At 39.2% G+C, this 20,347-nt stretch overlaps 1 protein-coding gene across 1 annotated transcript in view; it reads right to left on the bottom strand.

The window, feature by feature from the left end:
• Positions 1–494: 494 nt before the first annotated feature.
• Positions 495–20,347, bottom strand: part of UPRT (uracil phosphoribosyltransferase homolog) — a 30,761-nt gene continuing 10,908 nt past the window's right edge. The window contains exons 2-7 of the mRNA XM_061178586.1: positions 19,779–19,821; positions 8,803–8,872; positions 7,678–7,740; positions 5,523–5,684; positions 3,754–3,852; positions 495–1,584 (exon numbers count right to left, since the gene is read on the bottom strand). Of these exons, the coding sequence (XP_061034569.1) occupies positions 1,478–1,584; positions 3,754–3,852; positions 5,523–5,684; positions 7,678–7,740; positions 8,803–8,872; positions 19,779–19,821 (544 nt within the window). The 3' untranslated portion in view covers positions 495–1,477. The remainder of the gene's footprint in view (positions 1,585–3,753; positions 3,853–5,522; positions 5,685–7,677; positions 7,741–8,802; positions 8,873–19,778; positions 19,822–20,347) is intronic.

Raw genomic sequence — 20,347 nt, 5'->3', positions numbered from 1 at the left:
ATCTACATTGTATCAAAATACTTAACTGACAAATACAGATGATAATTTCAACAAGAACATGAAAGCAACATTTGCCTTGGAAGAATTGTAATATGGGTAATCTATCAATTAATCTCAGTTTATTATGACAGTCTTCAAAAATAAAGGGAAAAATATAGTGAAGTCCTTCTAGGCTCCAAAGGGAAAATGCAGTCCATTCTACACCAGCTTTCCTTCCTTTCCCTGAATCTTTGCTGACTTCTGTCAGCTTTGGTTCTTTCTAAGAAACTGCCTTCTGTTCTTTTTTCTGTTTTTTTTTTTTTAAACAGAAGCCCACAACAGCTGCCTATGGGGCTATAGGAGTATAATTAATCAAGTAATCAGCCAGCCACCATTGTTAAAATGTTTTAATATCAATGTAAAGTGAGATCAGGGTTTTACAAGCAAGTTTCAGAACACGAACATCCTTTCCTAAAATGATTTATCTTCCTTTCAGAAGCCTAAATATGAACACATATAAATCTTAGGGATTTTTTTAATATCATGATATTTTGTCCCATTTTAATACATCTACAATTGACAAACATGCAAAAGAACTAAGTTCCAAATCAAAGGCCTCTATTAGAAACATCCAAATTAAAAATGAAGCATTTTAATTTACTTATTGGCCATACGCCCAGCAAGAAACCATCCTTTCCCCCATACCTCAGAAAAATCACCACCAATTCATTTCTAGGGCATTGATGGCATTAACAGTATTTAGCCCTCCCTTGTCAGCATCCAGACATCCCTGGTTCAATCTAAGCAAATTAATGTTACAGTTCCAGTTGCTGGAAATGCCCCACCATCGTCTTCACTGCATTACACTTGACAAGGCACCTACCAACAATGCACAGAGTAGGAAGTGAGCCATGAAGAACATAATGGCTTGAACGAAGAGCTAACTGTATACCCTGGATCTGCCAACTGAGTGAGGACATTAATGGAAACGTAAAATTCTATGAGGCATTCTTTTTTCATCCTCTCCAAGTTACCAGTGTGTATTGTACTAGGAAGTAAAGAGTAGAGGAAGGTGACAACAGCCACATACATGAAATCTCCCTAGAACTAAAAGCAAACTAAACAAAATGCAAACTGGAGTGGGCCAATGAACTGACTCCCATTTGGGTTTTATTTGTGGCTGCAAGCAACCTCTAAACTGAGGTTCATAAATTAGGGAACAGTTTCAATGCACTGATGGATCAGCAATTTGCATAAGAACATTATTAAAATATTTTTGAAGAGTTGTGTGTGCTTCATTGCTGAATTTGGTGCCAACGGTCAAGAAATAACTAAATAAAAAAATAAACCTCAAGTATTTCCTTTTAATATACCCACTTCCAAAAATTACAAAGTATCTTTAACACAATTTTCTATGTCATTCCTCAAGTGAATTAGTCAAACAGGCAGAAACTCATAACTGTAATATTACACAATAGAACAATTTTCCTTCAATAACTTAGTCTGTTCCAAAGTATTTCTGTCCAAAATGTGTAGGCGCAACAGGATGAACTTCAGTAGTTAAAATTGTGATCTCTGGAAACTCTTGAATGATTGATTTGGCACCTTCAAAAAATAAAAGAGAATTGTCATTATGGTGGAATTTTTTGATAACATTACTTGGAATTCAGTAATTTTATAATCAGTCACTAGGTCTAATATTGACAGAAGACCGAGAGCAGTGACCTTTGGACACATAGTCAGACTTGGTTAATCTCTTAGTTTATATAATGTCTGTATCTGAAAAGTTTTGATAGTAGTCAGACTATGTTTCCACCCACTCACTAATAAATTCTTAGAATCAAACTGTTTTCTATCCAAGATTTGAAAAATATATTCAGTTATAGCAACTTTTCCCCTGAAGAGTCTTTTTTTGTTTTATTTTAAAGGCAGCTGGAATACAGAGAATACAGTCCTTTCTGGAAACTGGATCATACATAAGATGCTGGTTTCTCAACTGGAACACTGTTGAAACAAGTGCAAAGACTTCTTTGTTATGTTAGAGAAAGCTAGCTTTTGAGAAGTTATGAGTCTAGCTTGGGTGGGGAGGAGATGGAGGAAGAAAGGAAAGGGACTAGCTAGGATGCCAGTCAAACTAAAAAGCCATAGCAAGGCTGCCACGGAATAAGATTTTTTCATCTATAATGTCAAAGAATTAGTATACTATTCTAATGTATACTATTACAACTAACACGGTTACTTTTCTACTCCCAAAGACAGAAAACCCAATAATTATTTGGTTATCTCAATGTTTACAATGCCACCTCTGTTATATGGATGGATAACCAAGCAAATTACCCTTTGTCACCATCAACATTTGAACTACAGGTAATTTATTATGAAACAGCAAAATAATCAATGGCATACTAAACGCAGCCCTCCCAACTGGTTTCTCTGTAGCCTCTTCAGGGTTGGCTGAGACTTGGAACCTTCGGAAATGAGGAAACCCCCTAACTAGAAGCCACATATTTCTCTTTCTTTTCAATTATGAAACAAATACAAATTCATTGTAGAACATTTGGAAAATACAAAAAAAAAAGCTTAAAAAAGAAAATGAATCACTTAGAATCCCACCACCCTAAGACAACCACTATTAATATTATGTGATTTAAAATGAAAATTGAAATAGTATTGTGCATCTGTCTAGCCTTTCATGCTGAGGAAAGATTTATTAGGTCCCATCTTAATCCAAGTCTGATTTTGGTAGTCATAATAGTCATAATTTGTATTAGTCATCTCTAAACTTGGTGATGACATTTTATACTATTCTAATGCTGTTGTTTATTCTGCTCTGACATTTACCAGATTTTTTGATGTCATTAAATATTTTTTCAAAAACATGATCTAACAGTTATATAATATTACATTCTTTGAATATACAGTTCACCCTTGAACAACATGGGGGTTAATCCACATATATAACTTATAGTTGACCCTCTGTATCTGCAGTTCCTCTGCATACATGAATTCAACCAACCATGGACTGTGTAGTACTGTAGTTTTCAGTATTGAAAAATATCCACGTATAAGTGGACCCACGCAGTTCAAACCCACGTTGTTCGAGGGTCAGCTGTATATTTATTTAACCATTTCCAAGTAAGTCATTTATATACTTTCAAATTTTCTCTTACATGAAATACAGCTCTACAGTGACTATCCTAAATGCTGAATTTCTACATGCCTTTATGATTATTTTCTTAGGATACTTTCACAATCGTCTTAGATTACATGGCAAAAAAAAAACTAGGGTCTTAAATTAGGCTTACCTCTCTCAGGAAATGGAGGACACAAGTTCTTTCACTGTGCCCTTTGAGCAGAAGTCTAACTTTACAAACTTTTGATCTTTGCTTCACACTGCAAAGCTTACTTCAGTAAGACCACAGGGCTAGCTAGAACCTCGAGTTTCTTGCTGTTTGAGAGCAGTTTTCAGGCTCAAGTGGGGAGCCAGGAGAAACAGTGACCTTTCAGTCATTTGCAAGCTCTACTCAAACAGGGCCACCATGAAAACAACTGCAATCCCCTTCAATGGAGTTAGTTCATACTTCTCCATTTGAATTTGAACAACAGTAGAATGGTGTAAAGTATTACCACTAAGCTTAGAGATGACAAACACAAGTTATAACTACCAAAATTCAATTTGGATTTAATGTGGAAGCAAATGAACTTTTCCTCAGGATGAGAGGCTGGGCAGATGTACACTTAACCACCCCATGACCATCCAGAGCATGAACTCACCATGAGGAGTGGAAAACAGACTGAGTAGGATAATAACACTAGGTTGAACTCCATGTTCTATGAGAACCTTTACAGCTTCAATTACAGTATTTCCAGTGCCTGAAATAAAATGACAACCAAATGCATTGGCAACTTTAACATTCATCTCAAAATGTCTTTGAGTTTCTTTGAAGTAAAGGCAGTTTAGTAATGTAACATAAGATACTACTAGACACCCTGAGAAAAGCATAATTCAAAAAGAGTCATGTACCACAATGTTCATTGCAGCTCTATTTTTTTTTTAATTAATTAATTAATTAATTAATTTATTTATTTATTTATTTTTGGCTGTGTTGGGTCTTCGTTTCTGTGCGAGGGCTTTCTCTAGTTGCGGCAAACAGGGGCCACTCTTCATCGCGGTGCGCGGGCCTCTCACTATCGTGACCTCTCTTGTTGCGGAGCACAGGCTCCAGACCCGCAGGCTCAGTAGTTGTGGCTCACGGGCCCAGTCGCTCCACGGCATGTGGGATCCTCCCAGACCAGGGCACGAACCCGCGTCCCCTGCATTAGCAGGCAGACTCCCAACCACTGCGCCACCAGGGAAGCCCCCGCAGCTCTATTTACAATAGCCAGGACATGGAAGCAACCTAAGTGTCCATCAACAGATGAATGGATAAAGAAGATGTGGCACATATATATACAATGGAATATTACTCAGCCATAAAAAGAAACAAAATTGAGTTATATGTAGTGAGGTGGATGGACCTAGAGTCTGTCATACAGTGAAGTAAGTCAGAAAGAGAAAAACAAATACCGTATGCTAACACATATATATGGAATCTAAAAAAAAAAAAAATGGTTCTGAAGAACCTAGGGGCAGGACAGGAATAAAGATGCAGATGTAGAGAATGGACTTGAGGACACGGGGCGGGGGAAGGGTAAGCTGGGACGAAGTGAGAGAGTGGCATGGACATATATACACTACCAAATGTAAAACAGATAGCCAGTGGGAAGCAGCCACATAGCACAGGGAGATCAGCTCGGTGCTTTGTGTCCACCTAGAGGGGTGGGATAGGGAGGGTGGGACGGAGATGCAAGAGGGAGGAGATATGGGGATATATGTATATGTATAGCTGATTCACTCTGTTATAAAGCAGAAACTAACACACCATTGTAAAGCAATTATACTCCAATAAAGATGTTAAAAAAAAGATACTATAAGACAAAGCTTCATTTGAAGGTGCCTGTTTTTTGTCAATGATGTTATTTTCAATAACAGACATAACCCATATACTTTTCAGTTTCCAAATGCACAACAAGCCCTAAATTCATTCAGTATTTGAGATATCAAATATAACACCCACCCACCACCCCCAACCCCAGGATCTGAGTAAGCTTAGGAAACAGACTAGAATAGGAAAAAAAATATTACCTCCAAAGAGGATAAATCCTTGAGAAAATCATTGCTATACTCATTGGGCTAGAGAAGGGACATATTTCAATGTATTTTCTGTGTTCTATATATTTTGCCTCATTAAATCCTTTGCTTCAATGTGTTAATTTTAAGATAGAAGTTTTTGGAGCTAATAAAGTTTGACTAACGTGTATTCTCTTATTACACAATAAAAATTCCCCAGAGAACTGCCCAGGGCAACTCCAAATCAAACTGAGAAAAACAAAAAACACATTTAGAAACGGTTTTCGCCTTTATATAAGGGTACCTAGAAGGCAGGCACTAAGTTGAATTTAAACCCTAACCAAAGGTTACAAATTAAACACAAGCCACTCACTGAGAATCGGATACATTAGAAGGACTTTTCTCCTGTAAATGTCTGGGGGGAACTTGGCATAATATACTTTGGCTCTTTGTGTCTCCTCATCACTCTGAATCAGGATCTTTCCAATTCGTATGGATCGACAGCAGTCTCGTAAACCTTGTTCCATTGCCTCACCTTGAAGAAGGAAATAAAAAAGAAGGGAAGAGGGATTAGGAGGAGATAGAGTGAAAGTCCAAGAATAGGCCAAAGCAGAGTTTTTGACTGTTATTAATACAATAAATAAAGACATTGTCAAAATGGAAGCAATTCTTCTTAAGCTAACAGCTTTTACTTCTGATATGCTCATATTTTATACTTAGTTCAGGTCAATGAAACTAGGATAAGCTAGTTTTATTGCTGGCTTGCAAGTTTTAGAGCTGTCATGCTTCCATGATTACAGTAAATAAAGTGTTTTATTAAGCTGCTCCTTGAACTTTTCTAATACCAGGAACATTTTAGTCCTATTATTTTAAAGAAACTGTGTTACTTTCATCTGACAAAAATATAAAATATTTATGGAAGAATGGGGGCTACAGACCAAAGGCTCTCCATTTAGATTAAGCTGGCGTCAAGAGATATCACTTAGATCCAGCAATGACTTCAATGGCAGAGGCTTTGCTGGCAAACAGTGAAAAAGTAATATATGTTCCCTCTCCCCCCCTAGAGAACCACAACCAACACCACCACCACACCCTTGGTTTCTGAACATAGAGCTATTTTTGAGTCTGAATTCCTTTAAGGAAGTGTTTGCCAAAAGTCAATCATTTTCATACCATCGTCAAGATTTTAGGCCACATCAAAATTCTACTTGTATGGTTATTTACTTAATATTTTTCTTTAAATTAACTGTTTTTGTTTACATTTATTTTAAAAGGAAACTTTATATCACTAGTGAAAATATAAAAACAGTTTCTTTCTATTAGGTATGAAAATCAACCAATAGCTATTAAGGTTAAAAACACCCTGTCTATGCATCACCCCAAGGTCATCCTGTATACACTAGGGGTGCGAGGACCATGCTGCTGCCTTAAGGGCAGAAGCTGGACTAAAACAGAAGAAACTTGCCTTAAAAGCCCATCTCCACTGTCTTCACCAGTTTTAAAAGATTGAACAGCATTGTCCTGAAAATCCTATCGTTGCTTAAGAGCTACCTTCTATAAAAAAAGGGAGCTTAAAGCTCCTATTTTATTGGAGATATTCAATTGTTCACAAACAGAACTTCACAGCCAGAGAAGAAAAGGGAATGTTTATATGTGAAATAAAAATCCGGGGACTTCCCTGGTGGTCCAGTGGTTAAGACTCCATGCTGCCACTGCAGGGGACACAGGTTGGATCCGTGGTGGGAGAACTAAGATCCCACATGCTGCGTGGTGTGGCAAAAAAAACCCAAAAACATCTGTTTCCAATACAAGCAAGTGGGGCTTCTACCATACCTTGGATCTTGTACAAAGAATAATTAAGGAATTAAGTTGCTGAATGGAAATAATCATCCCCATGTAACAGGTATAGGTCCTAATAACAGGCATGTGATTTTGCTGCACAAAGGTTGGTTTAGAAGGACAATTGGTTGGACTCAAACACAAATATTTATAAGACTAGCAATTAGAAATACCTAGAGTTAATCAGTTAAGTTCTTTTGCCTACATAGTCACATACTCATCAAATATAAAACTAAAAATATTAAACAAGCCATTCAGTCCAGCTCCTGACAGGGTAGGACTGTTCGTCACAAAAGAAATTAAAAAACCAGAACAAAGATTTTCTCTAGTTGGGTGCTCAGAGTTCTGCAGGCCTGAATTTGTGCTGTATTCCCTCAAAATTCAAGCTGCCCTGTTCTCTCCGAGATAGCATCATTGCATCCTCTTGTTCTCCCACCCTCCTCTGAATCTTTCAAAGCCGCCTTGCCCATGGGGATAGGCCACTAGGGAAGATGCTCTGCAGTTAAAATTAGCCAAACTCGGCAACACATAGGCTATGATTCCAAGGCACCATGAGGATAGACAACACAGGTGGTGAGATTTAAGCTAAGGAAGGCTGCAATTGTGACAGACAAGACCGCCTCTCTCCTGGAAAATAGCAACTGCATCTATGCACGCAAAGAGACAAAGTCACACATATGCAAACCTACCGCTTCTCATTATGCTGACCCCACAGTTTCCCTTCTCAAATTTCACTCCTTCATACTTGTACCCTGTTGGGGAATAAAACCAAAGAATTTATCTTTCATCATTGGAGCGACCTACTTATTTAATAAAGTATCTAAGCTTTAAAGCAGATGGGTACAGAGCAACTCTTGTCCAGACATACTGTATAACATCTTAGGTTCCCTGTGAAAGTAATAAGAAGAGTCATGATTTTTCATATTTACTTTTTAATTCTTCATAAAAAACCTGCGGGAATAATTGGGAGAGGTAGACTTCATCGAGTGGGAACAGGCCTTATGATAGAATGATATTCACATACATGTTCCTCAAACTGAATTCACACAAGAATTGTACTCCAAGAATGCTAGAAAGCCCATCAATTCAAACTGGGACCCCACTGTGAGCCACAGCAGAGAGCCTCCTCATTCCGGTCCCTTTTTATGAGCCTCCATTCTGCATTAAAAAGCAGAAGAGAAAGGTTGAAGTAATTATCAGGACATGTTCATGCCTTGGTCTCATCCTGAATTTGTATCAATTATGATGCAGCAAGTTCAGCCCCCAATTTTCATAAAATCAACCTTTGGATATAACAGCTTCCATTATCTACTAAAGAACCAAATCAGAATTTCAAATCCCTAAAATAGGGATCCTTGGCTTCTTTCTGTTAGAGCAGAACAAAGCCCCTTCTCTAATTCTCATCATTTTTAGTTTTCTTTTTCTTTTTTACTTTTCATCCTTTTACCTGGAGTTTAAATGCCAAACCAGCCCACCCATTTGTTAACACCAGAAGCTTCCCTACAGAGGTGAAGACAAGCTGCCAGCAATTCTTAGCTCTGGTCCCAATGTGCCATCATCAAACGCAACACCTGCATGCTGAAGAATATTTATTAACCTTTAACTTGAACTGACCAGCAAGCCATTAACAAAAGGTCATCCACATAAATTTCTTTGCTAAATGTCTCCAAGTTTATTAAGTTGTTTAAAAGAACAGCTCCACGTAGACTCCTCATTTTGCATACTGATTTGCTCAGACTGCTTTTTTTCCATTTTCCCCCAATTCTATCTCAGGATTTTTATGAGGAGGATATGAGAGTAACAGCCCCGGTTACCTGTTGGAGTGGTCACCATGCATTCTTTATATGGTAGCTGATTCAATCCCTCTTCCACAACAAGTCGGATCTAGAGAGTCAAAGGAAGAATAAGTTGAGAACTTGCTAAGAATCTCCTGTTAGCTGTTAGCCTCAGGAGCTGAAAACTAGGAAAAAAGTCAGTAACATACTAGGCAAGGATTTCGCTTATGGCAGTAGGAAGGGGGCCCCTATCATGTGTTAGATACAGAGATAGAACCAAATGCCAGGCTGCTTACTGCTAGGTATCCAACCTCGGTTAGGCACATGATTGCCACTAAAAGGCTCAAGTATGCTTTCTGATTCTCATTCAGTCAGTCCAGGCTATATTATGAGAAATGCAAAACTACAGCAAGTGGCAAGAGTCATGGCAGGAACACTTGGAAGTAATATACTTCTGGTTACCCTAGAAATAGTGCTCACTGGAAATTTCTTTGCCTTGTTTAGTACTCTGAAATTGTTAAGTCGGATACTTTTTAACAAAGGCCCACCATAATGCAAAATAAAGCCTGAATTTCTTAGGAGGAAATAAATGAGTGGATGGGGCTGAACCAATTTACTGAACTTGAAGAAGGATCCAGTCGAATGCATTGGGACTTCCCAGCTAAAAAAAAAAAGGCTCCTAATGATCTTAATATGTGGTACAGAGGAAAGAATCCATCAGAACTACTAGGAATAGCCTCCAAAAACCACCAGATATGGTATTTCTATGACTACCCAGAGCCCACTACAAAAGGGCAGTGCCGAGTCTGCAAAGCACATTTTCTCCAATCAATATTACATTACTGATTGAGAATCAGGAACATCAGGGAGAAATGCCAGGCCCCAACCTCTGTTATCACAACAAAACATCCTGCTGCCATTAAAATGATCAATGCTAAAAGGGCCAGCACTTTGTCAACCTGCAGCACCAGAGGGTCAAGGAAGCTCATGAATAGTGTGTGTGTGTGCATACTCACCTCTAGCCACCACCTTCTGTGGAGGTTAATGTTTCTTATGAACAAAAAGTACAAGGGAAGAAGAGGATCATTTTCTTTGAAGAGCCTAGTTCTCCTCCTAGTAACACTCCTCTGAAGAGTCTTACCTCCTGCCCATCTCCTGCAACTCCGGGGCAGAAATTAGTATGTCCAAGCCTTACAGGAGAACATAAAACCAGAAGAAGGGTGACTAAAATATAAAGAACTCAAGATCTGAGTGCCAGGAGAGCCAATCCTGACAAATTCAGGATAGAATTAATGTCCACTATAACAGGACCCTTGTGCTAGAAGAGGCAGTGTACTAGAAATCCTCAACACTAGAAACCTCAACAGCTCCTGTCCCTACCACAATCACAACTGACCCTCCACACCCCCACCCCCAATATCAGGACCTTCAAATCCAACTGCAGAGAACAGAGAGGTCCTAATTACCATCCCCTGAAGTGAATTATGCCCTGGGTCCTTATTATCTCATTTGACTAAGATATAATGCCTGCCCTTTCAGGCAAGCATTTTACAATAACCATGAACTTAATTCCTATGTTCTCCAGAAAAAATGGCACAAGGAGAGCAAAAGAAAGAGCAATCATTTTCTACCAGTGAACACCAAAACCTCTGTTATCCCCACAGCAGCCACTGACACAATTGCCTTGAACCTGTCCCTTTGGTTTGATAAAAGCATAAAGACAGAATAACCTAACTATCACTCCAAGAATGTCAACTACATTTATCTTTTTTTTTTTTTCATCTTACTGCAAACTTTACTCTTGGATATTTCCTTTCAGATTTCTTTGACACAAGTAAGAACCATTTTCCTAAATTCTACTCCTCAATGAGAGCCATTTCATTGAAAAACAATTTTTTTCAGACTACTGTTCTAAAACTTGGGATCATCTGTATAAACATACATTCAAGAATCTCCCTATCTTCTAGGCTGTATTTTTTGCATTGTGTCTGGCAAAAAATAAAAGTTCACGTTATTTCATCTTATAACCAGTATTTCATATTTTCAGTTTTTTGAATTTCAGCAAGTCTGATAGTTGGCTACTTCTATCATATAGCTGTTTTAATTTGCATCTCCCTAATAACAAATGATGTAGACCATGTTTTCATATGCTTGTTTGCCATCTGTTATCTTTGATCAAGTGTCTGTTCAAAGTCTTTGCCCATTTTTAAAATTGGGGTTTCTTATTGTTGACTCTTTTTTTTAATAAATTTATTTATTTATTTTTAATTTATTTTTGGCTGCGTTGGGTCTTCGTTGCTGCGAACAGGCTTTCTCTAGTTGAGACGAGCAGGGGCTACTCTACGTTGCGGTGCGTGGGCTTCTCATTGCAGTGGCTTTTTTGTTGCGGAGCACGGGCTCTAGGCGTGCTGGCTTCAGGAGTTGTGGCACGTGGGCTCAGGAGTTGTGGCTCGTGGGCTCTAGAGCACAGGCTCAGTAGTTGTGGCGCATGGACTAAGTTGCTCCGTGGCATGTGGGATCTTGCTGGACCAGGGCTCGAACCCATGTCCCTGCATTGGCAGGCAGATGCTTAACCACTGCGCCACCAGGGAAGTCCCTTATTGTTGACTTTTTTTTTTTTAACATCTTTACTGGAGTATAATTGCTTTACAATGGCATGTTACTTTCTGTTTATAACAAAGTGAATCAGTTATACATATACATATGTTCCCATATCTCTTCCCTCTTGCATCTCCCTCCCTCCCGCCCTCCCTATCCCACACCTCTAGGTGGTCACAAAGCACAGAGCTGATCTCCCTGTGCTATGCAGTTGCTTCCCACTAGCTATCGATTTTACGTTTGGTAGTGTATATATGTCCATGCCACTCTCTCTCTGTCACATCTTACCCTTCCCCCTCCCCATATCCTCAAGTCCATTCTCTACTAGGTCTGTGTCTTTATTCCCGTCTTGCCACTAGGTTCTTCATGACCTTTTTTTTTTTTCCCCTTAGATTCCATGTATATGTGTTAGCATACTGTATTTGTTCTTCTCTTTCTGACTTACTTCACTCTGTATGACAGACTCTAACTCCATCCACCTCACTACAAATAACTCCATTTCGTTTCTTTTTATGGCTGAGTAATATTCCATTGTATATATGTGCCACATCTTCTTTATCCATTCATCCGATGATGGACCTTAGGTTGCTTCCATGTCTTGGCTATTGTAAATAGAGCTGCAATGAACATTTTGGTACATGGCTCTTTTTGAATTATGGTTTTCTCAGGGTATATGCCCAGTAGTGGGATTGCTGGGTCGTATGGTAGTTCTATTTGTAGTTTTTTAAGGAACCTCCATACTGTTCTCCATAGTGGCTGTATCAATTTACATTCCCACCAACAGTGCAAGAGTGTTCCCTTTTCTCCACACCCTCTCCAGCATTGTTTCTAGATTTTTTGATGATGACCATTCTGACCGGTGTGAGATGGTATCTCATTGTAGTTTTGATTTGCATTTCTCTAATGATTAATGATGTTGAGCATTCTTTCATGTGTTTGTTGGAAATCTGTATATCTTCTTTGGAGAAATGTCTATTTAGGTCTTCTGCCCATTTTTGGATTGGGTTGTTTGTTTTTTTGTTATTGAGCTGCATGAGCTGCTTGTAAATCTTGGAGATTAATCCTTTGTCAGTTGCTTCATTTGCAAATATTTTCTCCCATTCTGAGGGTTGTCTTTTGGTCTTGTTTATGGTTTCCTTTGCTGTGCAAAAGCTTTTAAGTTTCATTAGGTCCCATTTGTTTGTTTTTGTTTTTATTTCCATTTCTCTAGGAGCTGGGTCAAAAAGGATTTTGCTGTGATGTATGTCATAGAGTGTTCTGCCTATGTTTTCCTCTAAGAGTTTGATAGTGTCTGGCCTTACATTTAGGTCTTTAATCCATTTTGAGTTTATTTTTGTGTATGGTAACAGGGAGTGTTCTAATTTCATACTTTCACATGTACCTGTCTAGTTTTCTCAGCACCACTTATTGAAGAGGCTGTCTTTTCTTCACTGTATATGCTTGCCTCCTTTATCAAAGATAAGGTGACCATATGTGCGTGGGTTTATCTCTGGGCTTTCTATCCTGTTCCATTGATCTATGTTTCTGTTTTTGTGCCAGTACCATATGGTCTTGATTACTGTAGCTTTGTAGTATAGTCTGAAGTCAGGAAGCCTGATTCCGCCAGCTCCATTTTTCGTTCTCAAGATTGCTTTGGCTATTCGGGGTCTTTTGTGTTTCCATACAAATTGTAAAATTTTTTGTTCTAGTTCTGTGAAAAATGCCAGTGGTAGTTTGATAGGGATTCCATTGAATCTGTAGATTGCTTTGGGTAGTAGAGTCATTTTCACAATGTTGATTCTTCCAATCCAAGAACATGGTATATCTCTCCATCTATTTGTATCATCTTTAATTTCTTTCATCAGTGTCTTATAATTTTCTGCATACAAGTCTTTTGTCTCCTTAGGTAGGTTTATTCCTAGATATTTTATTCTTTTTGTTGCAATGGTGAACGGGAGTGTTTCCTTAATGTCACTTTCAGATTTTTCATCATTAGTGTATAGGAATGCAAGAGATTTCTGTGCATTAATTTTGTATCCTGCTACTTTACCAAATTCATTGATTAGCTCTAGTAGTTTTCTGGTAGCATCTTTAGGATTCTCTATATAGAGTATCATGTCATCTGCAAACAGCGACAGCTTTACTTCTTCTTTTCCGATTTGGATTCTTTTTATTTCTTTTTCTTCTCTGATTGCTGTGGCTAACACTTCCAAAACTATGTTGAATAACAGTGGTGAGAGTGGGCAACCTTGTCTTGTTCCTGATCTTAGTGGAAATGGTTTCAGTTTTTCACCATTGAGGACAATGTTGGCTGTGGGTTTGTGATATATGGCCTTTATTATGTTGAGGAAAGTTCCCTCTATGCCTACTTTCTGCAGGGCTTTTATCATAAATGGGTGTTGAATTTTGTCGAAAGCTTTCTCTGCATCTATTGAGATGATCATATGGTTTTTCTCCTTCAATTTGTTAATATGGTGTATCACGTTGATTGATTTGCGTATATTGAAGAATCCTTGCATTCCTGGAATAAACCCCACTTGATCATGGTGTATGATCCTTTTAATGTGCTGTTGGATTCTGTTTGCTAGTATTTTGTTGAGGATTTTTGCATCTATGTTCATCAGTGATATTGGCCTGTAGTTTTCTTTCTTCGTGACATCTTTGTCTGGTTTTGGTATCAGGGTGATGGTGGCCTCGTAGAATGAGTTGGGGAGTGTTCCTCCCTCTGCAATATTTTGGAAGAGTTTGAGAAGGATAGGTGTTAGCTCTTCTCTAAATATTTGATAGAATTCGCCTGTGAAGAGATCTGGTCCTGGGCTTTTGTGTGTTGGAAGATTTTTAATCACAGTTTCAATTTCAGTGCTTGTGATTGGTCTGTTCACATTTTCTATTTCTTCCTGGTTCAGTTTCGGCAGGTTGTACATTTCTAAGAATTTGTCCATTTCTTCCAGGTTGTCCATTTTATTGGCATAGAGTTGCTTGTAGTAATCTCTCATGATCCTTTGTATTTCTGCAGTGTCAGTTGTTACTTCTCCTTTTTCATTTCTATTTCTATTGATTTGAGTCTTCTCCCTTTTTTTCTTGATGAGTCTGGCTAATAGTGTATCAATTTTGTTTATCTTCTCAAAGAAACAGCTTTTAGTTTTATTGATCTTTGCTATTGTTTCCTTCATTTCTTTTTCATGTATTTCTGATCTGATCTTTATGATTTCTCTCCTTCTGCTATCTTTGGGGTTTTTTTGTTCTTCTTTCTCTAGTTGCTTTAGGTGCAAGGTTAGGTTGTTTATTCGAGATGTTTCCTGTTTCTTGAGGTAGGCTTGTATTGCTATAAACTTCCCTCTTAGAACTGCTTTTGCTGCATCCCATAGGTTTTGGGTCGTCGTGTCTCCATTGTCATTTGTTTCTAGGTATTTTTTGATTTCCCCTTTGATTTCTTCAGTGATCACTTCGTTATTAAGTAGTGTACTGTGTATCCTCCATGTGCTTGTATTTTTTACAGGTTTTTTCCTGTAATTGATATCTAGTCTCATAGCATTGTGGTCAGAAAAGATACTTGATATGATTTCAATTTTCTTAAATTTACCAAGGCTTGATTTGTGACCCAAGATATGATCTATCCTGGAGAATGTTCCATGAGCACTTGAGAAAAATGTGTATTCTGTTGTTTTTGGGTGGAATGTCCTATAAATATCAATTAAGTCCATCTTGTTTAATGTATCAGTTAAAGCTTATGTTTCCTTATTTATTTTCATTTTGGATGATCTGTCCATTGGTGAAAATGGGGTGTTAAAGTCCCCTACTATGATTGTGTTACAGTCGATTTCCCCTTTTATGGCTGTTAGTATTTGCCTTATGTATTGAGGTGCTGCTATGCTGGGTGCATAAATATTTACAATTGTTATACCTTCTTCTTGGATCGATCCCTTGATCATTATGTAGTGTCCTTCTTTGTCTCTTGTAACATTCTTTGATTTAAAGTCTATTTTATCTGGTAGGAGTATTGCTGCTCCAGCTTTCTTTTGATTTCCATTTGCATGGAATATCTTTTTCCATCCCCTCACTTTCAGTCTGTATGTGTCTCTAAGTCTGAAGTGGGTCTCTTGTAGACAGCATATATACGGGTCTTGTTTTTGTATCCATTCAGCCAGTCTGTGTCTTTTGGTGGGAGCATTTAATCCATTTATATTTAAGGTAATTATCGATATGTATGTTCCTATTCCCATTTTCTTAAATGCTTTGGGTTTGTTATTGTAGGTGTTTTCCTTCTCTTGTGTTTCTTGCCTAGAGAAGTTCCTTTAGCATTTGTTGTAAAGCTGGTTTGGTGGTGCTGAACTCTCTCAGCTTTTGCTTGTCTGTAAAGGTTTTAATTTCTCCATCAAATCTGAATGAGATCCTTGCTGGGTAGAGTAATCTTGGTTGTAGGTTTTTCTCCTTCATCACTTTAAGTATATCCTGCCACTCCCTTCTGGCTTGCAGAGTTTCTGCTGAAAGATCAGCTGTTAACCTTATGGGGATTCCCTTGTGTGTTATTTGTTGTTTTTCCCTTGCTGCTTTTAATATGTTTTCTTTTTATTTAATTTTTGATACTTCGATTAATATGTGTCTTGGTGTGTTTCTCCTTCGATTTATCCTGTATGGGAGTCTCTGCGCTTCCAGGACTTGATTAACTATTTCCTTTCCCATATTAGGGAAGTTTTCAACTATAATCTCTTCAAATATTTTCTCAGTCCCTTTCTTTTTCTCTTCTTCTTCTGGGACCCCTATAATTCGAATGTTGGTGCGTTTAATGTTGTCCCAGAGGTCTCTGAGACTGTCCTCAGTTCTTCTCATTCTTTTTCCTTTATTCTGCTCTGCAGTAGTTATTTCCACTATTTTATCTTCCAGGTCAGTTACCGGTTCTTCTGCCTCAGTTATTCTGCTATTGATCCCTTCTAGAGTATTTTTAATTTCATTTACTGTGTTTTTTATCGTTGCTTGGTTCCTCTTTAGTTCCTCTACGTCCTTGTTAAATGTTTCTTGCATTTTGTCTATTCTATTTCCAAGATTTTGGATCATCTTTACTATCATTATTCTGAATTCTTTTTCAGGTAGCCTGCCTATTTCCTCTTCATTTGTTAGTTCTGGTGTGTTTTTACCTTGCTCCTTCATCTGCTGTGTGTTTTTCTGTCTTCTCATTTTGCTTATCTTACTGTGTTTGGGGTCTCCTTTTCACAGGCTGCAGGTTCGTAGTTCCTGTTGTTTTTGGTATCTGTCCCCAGTGGGTAAGGTTGGTTCAGTGGGTTGTGTAGGCTTCCTGGTGGAGGGGACTAGTGCCTGTGTTCTGGTGGATGAGGCTGGATCTTGTCTTTCTGGTGGGCATGTCCCCATCTGGTGGTGTGTTTTGGGGTGTCTGTGGCCTTATGATTTTAGGCAGCCTCTCTGCTAATGGATGGGGCTGTGTTCCTGTCTTGCTAGTTGTTTGGCATAGGGTGTCCAGCACTGTAGCTTGCTGGTCGTTGAGTGAAGCTGGGTCTTGGTGTTGAGATGGAGATCTCTGAGAGATTTTCGCCATTTGGTATTACATGGAGCTGGGATGTCTCTTGTGGACCAGTGTCCTGAATTTGGCTCCCCCACCTCAGAGGCACAGCCCTGATGCCTGTCTGGAGCACCAAGAGCCTTTCATCCACACGGCTCAGAATAAAAGGGAGAAAAAATAGAAAGAAAGAAAGAGGATAAATTAAAATAAAATAAAGTAAGATAAAATAAAATAAAGCTATTAAAATAAAAAATAAGAAAAAAATTATTAAGAGAAAATTTATTAAGAAAAATTTTTTTTAAATTTTTTAAAATAAATTCTTTAATTTTTCAAAATAAAAAATAAGAAAAAATTATTAATAAAAAAATATTTATTAAGAAAAAAATTTTAATTTTTAAAAATAAGAATAAAATTATTAAGAAAAAGTTTATTAAAAAATAATTTTTAAATTTTTTTAAAATAAAAAATAAGAAAAAAATTATTAAGAAAAAAAAATTTTTTTAAGTAAAAAAAATGGACCGACCGAACCCTAGGACAAATGGTGAAAGCAAAGCTATACAGACAAAATCTCACACAGAAGCATACACATACACACTCACAAAAAGAGGAAAAGGGGAAAAAATAATATATCGTGCTCCCAAAGTCCACCTCCTCCATTTGGGATGATTCGTTGTCTATTCAGGTATTCAACACATGCAGGTACATCAAGTTGTTTGTGGAGCTTTAATCTGCTTCTTCTGAGGCTGCTGAGAGAAATTTCCCTTTCTCTTCCTTGTTCATACAGGTCCTGGGGTTCAGCTTTGGATTTGGACCCGCCTCTGCCTGTAGGTCGCCTGAGGGCGTCTGTTCTTCGCTCACACAGGACAGGGTTAAAGGAGCAGCTGCTTCCGGGACTCTGGCTCACTCAGGCCAGGGGGAGGGAGGGGTACGGATGCGGGGCAAGCAGCGGCAGAGGCTGGCGTGACGTTGCAGCAGCGTGAGGCGCGCCGTGCCTTCTCCCGGGGAAGTTGTCCCTGGATCACGGGACCCTGGCAGTGGCGGGCTGCACAGGCTCCCGCGAGGGGAGGTGTGGATAGTGACCTGTGCTTGCACACAGGCTTCTTGGTGGCAGCAGCAGCAGCCTTAGCGCCTCATGCCCGTCTCTGGGGTCCGCGCTGATAGCCGCGGCTCGCGCCCGTCTCTGGAGCTCGTTTAGGCGGCGCTCTGAATCCCCTCTCCTCGCGCACCAGGAAACAAAGAGGCAAGAAAAAGTCTCTTGCCTCTTCGGCAGCTCCAGACCTTTTCCCAGACTCCCTCCCGGCTAGCTGTGGTGCACTAACCCCTTCAGGCTGTGTTCACGCAGCCAACCCCAGTCCTCTCCCTGGGATCCGACCGAAGCCCAAGCCTCAGTTCCCAGCCCCCACCCGCCCCGGCGGGTGAGCAGACAAGCCTCTCGGGCTGGTGAGTGCTGCTCGGCACCGATCCTCTGTGCGGGAATCTCTCTGCTTTGCCCTCCGCACCCCTGTGGCTGCGCTCTCCTCCGTGGCTCCAAAGCTTCCCCCCTCTGCCACCCGCAGTCTCCGCCCGCGAAGGGGCTTCCTAGTGTGTGGAAACCTTTCCTCCTTCACAGCTCCCTCCCACTGGTGCAGGTCCTGTCCCTATTCTTTTGTCTCTGTTATTTCTTTTTTCTTTTGCCCTACCCAGGTACATGGGGAGTTTCTTGCCTTTTGGGAGGTCTGACGTCTTCTGCCAGCGTTCAGTGGGTGTTCTATAGGAGCAGTTCCACGTGTAGATGTATTTCTGATGTATCTGTGGGGAGGAAGGTGATCTCTGCATCTTACTCTTCTGCCATCTTGCCCCTCAACTACATTTATCTTGATGCAATCCAAGGATTATTACTGCCACTGGCAGCTCAAATAGAAGTGGCCTTTGAACCAAGAATACTTACAGTCAAAAATAGAACAGGAGTTGTCTACACTGTTTTGGAATAAAAATTTCCCTAGGGAAAAGGTAAATAAAGAGTTTCACGCCTCCCCCCACCAACACCATCACATTCCCTTTAGTAATCTATCTTATACTATCTGATTATACCTATAAGCTTAATAAGTCACTTTTCTTTCTTTCCCAAACTAAATACTGAGAACAGTATTTAGATTGTAAACCCCACGAGATCAGGGACCATGCTATATGCTTTACCACTGTATCTCCTCCCCCACAACACAGTCTAGCGCAGTGTCTGACTCACATGAGTTCAATGTATATTTCATGAACAGATGAATACTAATAACCACAGCAGAATATGTGTCAACCTCATTCTAAGCACTGAACAAACTTAGATATAAACACAAGAAGTAAACAGGGCTTATCCAAGACAGCCCAATTTGGCCTGAGATCCTCTCAGATGACACTAGCTAAACAGAATTGGGCTTGGTCAATCCTTAACAGGAAGTCCCTGAGCATAGACAGTACAACTTAGTATTTCACATGTGAGGATACTACAGAAAAGAAGAGGCAAAATAGATATCCAACCCCATGTAAACTACAAGCTAGGTATTAGTTTTTGTGCATTCGATGGATCCCATAAGGGTAACTACTAGGTCTTTTACATCTTTGGTTTCCTTTTAATTTACTTCACTTCACTGCCCTAAGAGGAGGCATTTAAGGCTCAGGATCAGGTTACCAAGATCCACTTGAAAGGTAGTGAGTGGTACCTCAGAACTACAGAGAATGAGTTCATGGACAATGCTTTGAGGTGAATGGGACTGAGGCAGAGCTTTAATGCAACAGTAGAAACAACACTTGCAAAGTCTAGCAAGATGTGGGTTACTTGGTACAATCTCTCTCGACCCCAGAATGCTCTAGAACAAAAAAGCCCCTTGGCCTACTATGATTGTATCACTAGGAACAACAATGAAATGAAAATGGAAAGCCTCCATCCACCTACCAAACGATCCGCAGAAAACATGAAGTCCCCTCTACTGGCTGTCCTAAAAAAAAAGTACAAGTTTTAGTCTAGATTAGAGCTTTAAAGTAAAATATTACTTAATATATATAGTAACTCTGATATTAAAAGGTATTACATGCTAAAAGCTTAAAAGCTTACCTGTAACAGACTATTATTGAGACATGATATTTTTCACTAGGATACAGGAACCTAAATGGAATGACTTGGTAAATATTATTGAAAATGCTCATTTGATATTAACACTGGAGAGAGGAATTGAAAAGATCATGTAGTCTCCCACTGAACTGCCCAAGTATATACTCTTCAACCAGGAGATGAACAAGTTCCCCCTGGAAGATGGCAGCAAGTCCAGAGCTCAAGTTAAGAAAAAAACTTTGCAGTGAGAAAACCAGGTTCTCCCCCTTCTCACGCACCATTCACCTTGATCTAAAACCCTATTACCAGCACAAGTAACCCATCTATTGATACTTTGTCTCTAATCCTTTTTGGAATGAGAATGGCACAAACAAGTAAATCCTCTGTTTCTGCCATTGCTTTCAAGAACACAT

Source organism: Eubalaena glacialis, chromosome X (assembly GCF_028564815.1).
Source record: "Eubalaena glacialis isolate mEubGla1 chromosome X, mEubGla1.1.hap2.+ XY, whole genome shotgun sequence".
Taxonomy (NCBI): domain Eukaryota; kingdom Metazoa; phylum Chordata; class Mammalia; order Artiodactyla; family Balaenidae; genus Eubalaena; species Eubalaena glacialis.
Note: the sequence above shows the minus strand (reverse complement) of the source record. Positions and strands in the feature narration are given on the sequence as shown.